The sequence below is a fragment of the Belonocnema kinseyi genome, chromosome 8 (assembly GCF_010883055.1).
Source record: "Belonocnema kinseyi isolate 2016_QV_RU_SX_M_011 chromosome 8, B_treatae_v1, whole genome shotgun sequence".
NCBI lineage: Eukaryota > Metazoa > Arthropoda > Insecta > Hymenoptera > Cynipidae > Belonocnema > Belonocnema kinseyi.
Window position 1 is genome coordinate 43,527,621 of NC_046664.1, and position 9,004 is coordinate 43,536,624.

Here is a 9,004-nt window from a genome sequence, read left to right on the forward strand (position 1 = left end):
GTCGGGAGTGGTGCTGACTGAAAACAGATGATTTGGAGCGATTCGCGCGCCATCTGTTGGTCATTCTAAGGACTTATTGAACTACCCTCGTAGTTTAATTTTATATACTAAAAAAAAGTCAATTTTATACCAAAAATGAAATAGATCATTTTCAGTTAGAAAAATTAATTTTCAATTAAATAGTACAAATTTCAACCAAAAAACGTCAGTTTTTAACCAAATTTTTCAATCCTCGAAAAAAAAACTTATGCAACTATTACGAGAAAATATATGAACTTTCATCAAAAAAGTTAATCTTCAAGTAAGAAGCCTACAATTTCAACTAGAGTTGAATTTGAAACAAAAAAGTTAATTTTTAACAGAATAGCTAAATTTTTAACGAAGAAAAAAGAATTAATGTTCAAACTGTTAAAAAATTAGAACCATGCAGTTGAATTTTCAATCAAATGGTCGAAATACAAATAAAAAAGTTTAAACTGCAACCAAAAACAGTGGCATTTTCAACCAAACCGTTTAAATTTTCAATCCAAAAAACTAATTTTTAAAATGCGATTTAATTTTTTTTTTAATTCATTTTTAATCAAAAGATATTCCTTTCTAACGAAATAGTTGAATTTTCAATTAAATAATTACATTTTCAACCAAATAATAAAATATTTATCCAAAAATATAATAGTAGACTTGTGAAACAAAAAAATGAACTTTTAAAGAAAAACTGTTGATTTTTTAAAATTAATTCTATTAATTCAGTTCGCACATAAGAAAACAAAAAAAGAAAAGGAAAAGTTTCTTAAAAAAAGGAAAAAGAATTCTTTCAAATAGGGAACAAGAGAGGAATAGAGGACACAGCGTGTAATAACATTTTAATATTATTTTCATAATATCAACAATATCATTTTCATACCGTAGATTACTTTATAAATTCGATACATAGATTATCTTTGATTTTTATTATTATTTTTTAACAAAAATGACTAAAAGTTACTTAAATGACTTTGTGGCAGCCCTGTATATCAATGATGATTGATTACATTTCAATCTTTAAAAATCAAGTTTATTCTCACAATCCACTCTAAACTTCTTTTCCAACTTACCCTATTGGACACGAAAGATAAATGATCTGCATGAATTGCAGCACGTATGTTGTACACCCTAACAGGATTTACGCAGGTTAATGACTTCGGAAACGTATAAGAATGCACTCTCGGGTACAACGAGATTCATATTAATTAATCACCGGTTATTAAAATGTTTCTCATAACGCGTCCTGCGCAACATACTAAAAATCCCCTTAAGACTAGATGGCGCTAGGAATTAATTTCTAGGACAAAAAATAAGCAAATCAGTATTGCTTTAGTGGTCCATAAATCGCAATTTAGCATTTACTAGATTCTTGAAAGATACCAGAACCGGTTCAGATCAAGATCGGATGCTCTTCTTAATTAGCACCGTCTCGGTGGTCTGATATCAGCCCAAGAACTTCCTGATCACGAGTTTATTTAGTTTATCTTGAAGCCATTGAGACTTAAAAGAAGACCACAAAAGGCTTCAATATTCTTAATCAAAAATTGGCAAGAGCGATAGGAAACTCAAGAAAGTTAATATAAACTTTAAAACCTAAAAAGATTAAGGAAACTTGACAAATTCTTCGACGACTTCTTTCTGGGCTATTTGACCGAAGAGTATGGTCACTCTAATTACTTTGGGTCCTTTCTTAGAAGGCTTTCAATCAGTTTCGCTTGAAGGTTTTCGTTCGAATCAGCACTTTGAGATTTTCTCTCTCTCTATTTTTCGATAATATTTTCCCACTTGAATCTGTAAAATGGCTGGGCAGTAGTTTTGATATATCAGTTTCGATTCAGTAGTTTAAGTTTAGGTGAAAAAAGGATTTTTTTTAAAATGCGATTATAAATAGGACTTTATGTATTATTGAAAACTTTTTATATCATATGGGTATCTCGAGAACATTGAACGAAAGTGCTTTCTAACAGTAGCGCATTTTCTATAGCAAGTTTTCTAGTCATTTTTGAGTTACATTTTTTTAGCTAGGTTTGAAAACGAACAGAAGAATTGAAAAATACTCATATTTGATTTTTTCTTAATGTATTTTTATCAGTAGAAATATTTTTATTTCTTATTCTGTTTAAATTTTGTCCATTGTATTATTTTCGGTAAAAAGCTCATAGTAGTTCAAAGAGAAATAATTTGAAAAACACAAAAACGACCAATTAAAAACCCTACTCTAAGCCACCAAACAATCAACTAAAAATTAATTATACTTTATTAAAGGGTCTTAACCTATGCTATTTTTCACATAATATTTTCAAAATTTTGTTTCTACAATCACGACGAACATACTATTGTCTGACATGACGTTTTACGTGTTTTATTATATTTTTTGAAAGTATTAAAAATTAATCAAAATGTATATTTATTTATCTCAAGTTCAAAGTCTTTCCCCTATTTCCCTTTTTTTCTCAATTTCGACTCAAATGTGAATTGAATTAAAAGAATCTAATAAGAAAATGCAACTAGTTTCGGTCGAAAGTTCATTCTTCTTGATGGCTTAAAAATGCACTAATTCTTTCTTGGTCGAAAATACAACTATTTCCTTGCAATTTTTCGTTTGTTTTAATTAATATCGTACGAAAAAATTAATTTTTTTTCGGTTAAAAATTCAACTGGTTGGTTGAAAATCTATCTGTTTTGGTTAAAGATTTCACTATTTTAATAAAAATTCGTTTTTTCTTCAGTGATTGGTTTATGAATTTTTTTTTTTACTAAAAAGATTTTTTGGTTGAAAATTCATCTCTTGGCTCTTTTAAAAAAATTTAACCTTTTGGTTATAAATTTGAAACTATGTTGAAAAGTTAGTTATTTGGTTAAAAATTCCAAATTTTTGTTAAAAATTCGTATTTTTAGGTTACAAATTTGAATATTTTGGTAGAAAATTCCACTATGTGGTTGAAAATTAACTTCACGATTAAAAATTCAACAAATTGGATGAAAATTATGTTCTTACTTAACTGAAAAATCTTTCTTAGTTGTAATTCATTTCTTTGGTTGAAAATTTGACTATTTTGTTGAAAATTACATTTTTTGTTTGTTTAAGATCAACTTTTCTGTGGAAAATTCCCATTTTGGGGTTGAAAATTAAACTGTTCTGTAGAAATTTCTCCTTTTTGGCTTGAAAATTTAACAATTTGGTAGAAAATTGAACAATTCCATTGGAAAATCAAAATATTTGAATGAAAATTGACTTTTTTTGCTCAAAATTCAAACTACACTTTACTTACACTTTACTTACATTTTACTTTTACACTTTTCGTTTAGAATTTATATATTTTAGTTGAAGATTCGACTACTTGGTAAAAAGTTCAACTACTTTGTCACAAAAATTAATTTTCCTTTTGTTTGAAGATTCATCATTTTAGGTGAAAACTCATGTATATTTTTAATTTGTAGTTTTTGGTATAAAATTTATCTTCGTATTTCCTGTTTATAGAGTATTTTGGCCTGTGAAGCCTGTTACCTCTGAAAATAAAATTTTGATTTGCTGTTTGTTGACGATATCCTTAAATTCACCAAATTAGCATATAAATCGGTTAGGTAATATTTGAAATGACTATGATCAAAAGGAATCTTTTTCAAATCGACTTATGATTCCTGCTATTCTATCTCTAGTTTTTGCTCTTGTCATCTTCGACATGGCTTGTATAAAACTTGGTAATTAGGGCAACTTTGCGATGGAGATTAATTAAATTGAAGGTTCTTAAAACCTCTCGCGCCTCCTGAATCGTAGCGCGAAATCTTTTTATAAAGAAAAGAGACAACCTGCTTCTGACAGGTGCGCGAACATCTGATCTATTACGGAATACTTATACGACTTAAGGGTAATTTTCCCTGGTGCACGAACATCGTTCGTCGAGATCGTTCTTTCTAATTAGGAAATGTCTAGCTGTAAGCCGCTGAAAAAGATAACTGCTGCATGCGAAATTCTTTGCAAAGGGCCTTACTTATATCTTTTTATAACTGGGGAGGTAGTCAATTAATTGATAAAAATAAGGTGGCCGCAAAACTTCATTTTCAAAATTCTCTGACTTTTCCCTGGCTAATTTTTCATTTTCCCTAACTCTTAATATTTGAAGGCCAAACTAGAAAAAAAATCCAGTAAATTGAAAAACATTAAGAAATACAACAAAATTCAAGGGAACGGAAAAGAATTTGATGAAATTCCAAAGAATTCAAGGTGAGCTTAAAAGTCTTCTCTCCAAGATGAGTTAAAGACAAATTGAAAAGAATTAATTGAATTCACGATTTTATTGAATTGAGTAAAATCGAGGGAGTATGGAAGTATAGAAGCGAGAATAATAAGAACTACAAAGAAAGCAAGAGAATTAGAAAGATTTCCGGACAAATCAATAAGAATTCAGGAGGATATACCAAATACATTTATATAAAATTAAAAAAAGGAAATCTCTCACGTTTTGCGAGTAAATAATTTGCAACCTACTAAATATAAAAAAAAATCCAATGAAATTCTATAAAATTTAATGATATTTCCTGAAATCCTTGAAAATTTATTTAAATACCTTGAGAGCTTTTAAAATTAATTAAAATCATTGAAAATCACGGAAATCTTACAACAACTTTTTTTTTTTTAATATTGCAAATGTTTTGAAATTTTTTCAAGTCCCTAGAAACTTTTTAAAGCTCTAGGTCCTAAAATCTTGAAGTGCTGAACCTTTTGTTAAGATCTTAAAAATTCCCTCGAAGCTTTCTAAAACTCTTTAAAATTCTCTGGACGTTTAAAAAGTTCAATAAATCTTTAAAATACTTTGAAATAACTTGAAATTAATGAAGTCTAATTAAATTCCTTGGAATCTTTTGAAATACCATAAACTATGTCGAATCCTTTCAAATTTTACCCAATCCTTTAAAGATTTTCAAATCCCTTGCAAATTCCTTAAAATTATAAAAAAAAATACCTCAAAATCTTTACAATTATATAAGATCCCTTCAAATGATTAAAATGTATTGAAAATTCCTTGGAATATTTTTAAATATCCAACAACTTTTCAAACTCTTTGCAATACTTTGAAATCAAATAAAACTTTGTCCAATTCTTGGAAAATCCTGGGAATATTTTTAACTACTCAAAAATCTTTCAAATTCTTTGAAATTTCTTGAAATTATAAAAATATATTAAAAATGTTTTGGAATTATTTAAAATACCCTAAAAGATTCCAATCTTTTATTCGTTTTATTTATTTTAATTCCAGGGTTTTCCTGTCCTACGGCTACCCTGGAAAAAATTGTTGTACTTATGCCAAGAAATGTTTTTCAAGTTGCGATGTATGTTTCGAAAAGTATAAACTAAAGCCTCATTTCCGAAGATATAGAAGAAATTTCATTAAAATTTAAGGAACTCCACCAGATTTTCGAGAATTTTATGTCATATGTGAATTTGCTTTTACATTTAAGAGCCAGTAATAAATGGTTTCAACTAATTGTTCTTCTGTAATTAATGTAGTTTTCACTTCTGCATATATGAGATTTAAAAATAAAAACTCACCTAAATGTCCACCAGATGTTGAAGCACATGGTATTCAGCCAGAAGAACGCAGCCAAGAATGAGAAGTGCGCCATGATGGCTGTAAGAAAAATAAATGACTCGTTATTTCAAAATGATTTTGCAAATGAACATAATCATCAATCTAATCATTCCATCGCCTATTACATAAATCATAAATAACGAAGATATGTTTCCTCTAAAAAAAAGTTTCCATGGTGAAATATCACCTTTGTGTCATTTTTATCGGTTCTAAAAAAGAGAGAGGGAAAGAGGACCATGAATTTTGGAGTCAGAAACCGTTCGCCTTTAGAAATTCGGCGTCTATTATAAAGGAGCCTGTAACCGCGAGGGAAACATTAATTTCTAAGAATGCAATCTGCCAAGAACGAAAGGATGAAGGAGCTTTTTTAGAAAGCCATTCGTCTTGGTAATCCTAGTTATGATGGCTAAAGAGAAGGCTTCTATACCTGCAAAAACTCTTTTCTGTATGAATTTTACGAGGAATAGTTTTTAATTTACTTGATTTAAAATTCTTAAATATTAAAGGCAGTAAAAGTTATTATAAATTAAAATTAATAATAGTAATTTTAAAATTCATTAATTCACTCTATTCTCTGTTCACATTGCAGCTCCTATATATGTATGTTTCCGCTTTCTTGCCGCATGCTTCATTGTCTCTTGATTTTTTCTACCAACCAATTTGACAGTTTATATTACATCAGTTTGACACCTTATAAAACTCTGTGTCTAGTAGTTTTATTTGAATCGAAATTCTTTATTTTGAATTCGATTGGAATGTCAAGTTCTGATCACTTGCGATCAATATAACAATAACTTTCATCTGACTTTAAGGTCTTTTAAAGTTAGATGCGGTGTCGGGGAAGTTCCTTAAAAAAAGGAACTAATTACAGCTACAGTTACTTCCCGGAAATATTAATTTTTTATATTTCCAGGCACTGATTAAAGTAACTTGAAATTCCTTTTTTTTATGTACGGAAACATATGTTACACATGTATACAAGTATAGGATTTTTCAAAAATAAATTAACTCTATCATTTTTACTGTTCACCATTGAAAAATTTTCAATTGCAAATTGAAATATATATACTCTTCCAAAAAGTATTCAAAGTTGCATCATTTTATATTATGGATAGGAATTATTGAAGAATTTTAAATTGCGAATCATTAAAATTTAAGGATTTTTAGTTGTAAACCTTCAAACTTAAACTATTAAAAAAAAATCAAAATTACATACCTTTAAGATATAAATCTTGAAAACTAAATAAATTGACATCGTATATCTTTAATACTCAAGCATTTTCAATTCTATAGAATTATTTTTTATTGTCAATTTGATTGAAGTTGTACGTTTTTGAAGACTTATAAGTCTTCAAAAACGTACAATATCAATCAAATTTACAATAAAAAACTATGCGAGTTTAAGCACAGAAAATAGAAGATAAACTTTGCATCGATTTCCGATGAAAGATTCGCTGCAACAAAAATTAACGTTACAGGATAAACTTTGACCAAATATCAGTTAAACTTTCTTTTTTTTTTTTTTTTTTTTAATGAAAACACATGTGCTTTGAAAACGTGAAGTTGTCTCTATAAAACTTTATCCCTCTAAAAAATTTCCTGCAACAAATTTTATCAATAATTTATTATGTGAGGTTTTACAAATAAAAATTTCGGAATTTTAATGATTATCATTCAAAATTTCTTCAATTTGGAACATAATTAAATAATTATAATTGAAGAAGGTTCAATTTCAACTTATCCATACTTTAGATCATTAAACTCTAAATTATTAAAATTAAAGAGTTTTTTATTTGGACAATTAACAATTAAAATGTATGCAAGTTTTATTTTTCATAAATACATATTGTGCAATTTAATGCTTTGCATACATTTGAAAAATCTCCAATTTGGAAGATCTAGAAATTGAACACGTGATATACTGCACATTTAAAATGAGAGACACCAGTAAGTCTTTAAATTCCAGAATGTCTTTTAAGAAAATCTATCATACTTTGATTAAATTTAAATTCATTTCAATTTTAATTCATCATTATTAATTATATTACATAGTACTTTAAATTGAAGCATATATTTGTATTTGATATCAATAAAAAGAACATACATGACCGATATAGTCATGTTTACTTCGAAAGTGATTTGGCTTATTGGTATAATAAAAAAAAAGAAGATAATAATAATAAGCGCGCGTATAGTGCGTTACTATTGCTAGTATAAAATAAATGGTAAAAATTTTAATTTTAAATTAAGCAAGTTTCCTACCAATTTCGTGATTGTCCCATTACGTGAAAAGGACTATAAAGGCACCCCTGTTTGAAATTTCTTTTTCTGCGACCAAGAGCCTTATTTCGCAGTCTAATAACAACCGAATACGTTCAGCGTAACTAATTCCCGTTTACGACTGGGCGAGCTTTTTCGAATTCATTTTGTCTGCACCATCCCTGGGCCGCGGTAAACTTTTGTAATTTATTAAGTAAGGACGACACTCGGCGCATCAATAAATTTATTACTATTCGAAATCTACCTCACCAAAAGAGAAATTAACAAAATGGGAATAGAGTAGTCCAGACATTTTTCAATCAGGGTGACCGCTTAAGAACGAAAATAAATTCCGGTTATTTCCCAGGTTTTAACAATTAGTCACGGCCATTTTAATTTTCCAATTTACATAAACCTTTTATACTAAAAATGGATAATTTGAAAAATTCAAAAGCGAAGTTTTAAATGAACAATTCTAACACAGAAATAACTAAGTGTACGAAATTTTACAGGTAATCCGTCAAGAACGGTTAACACAAAGTGGGTACCGATGGGTACACCAAACGGAGGTAAATCTTAGTTGGGAGTAATCAGCTGACTACTATCCTGCTTAAACGATTAACAAAAAAATTCGCACCTGCAATTTTTCCAAAAGAAAACTAATGCGAAACAATTCTAAAAAGCATTCAAAATTCAATTAAAATTTGTAACTATCTATTTTCAACTGAAACATACAAAACTGTACAATTTCTAATTGAAATTCTTGGAAATTGATCATTTTAATGTCCAGACCTTTCAAATATTACGTTTAAGGCAAGAAGCTTGCACATATTCCAGAGGAAGTACTGAAAATTGTTAAACTATATTAGGACTGAAATTTAAATTATAAAATAAATTTTCAATATCAAATTATTTCAATTTAATAACATAACATAACTATTCAATCTTAGTACGTTTTTTAAGAAAGTGAATAAAGTTTTCTTATTTTGTATCAATAAACGGTACTTTGAAATTATTTACCAAAATGAGGCTTTTTTATATCTAATGAACGTTGGTTTGAAACGATTTATTTGCTTAACTTCATCCCACCGCCTAAATGTAGATAATAATTTTGGTCAATATTGAGATAC

The 9,004-nt window shown here is 28.3% G+C and overlaps 1 protein-coding gene across 2 annotated transcripts in view; it reads right to left on the bottom strand.

Annotated features, from left to right (window-relative positions):
- Nucleotides 1-9,004, bottom strand: part of LOC117178122 (probable G-protein coupled receptor Mth-like 1) — a 264,166-nt gene that overhangs the window by 165,611 nt on the left and 89,551 nt on the right. For both annotated transcript variants that reach the window (XM_033369377.1, XM_033369376.1), the window contains exon 4: nucleotides 5,576-5,654. In XM_033369377.1, coding sequence (XP_033225268.1) covers nucleotides 5,576-5,654 — 79 coding nt within the window. The remainder of the gene's footprint in view (nucleotides 1-5,575; nucleotides 5,655-9,004) is intronic.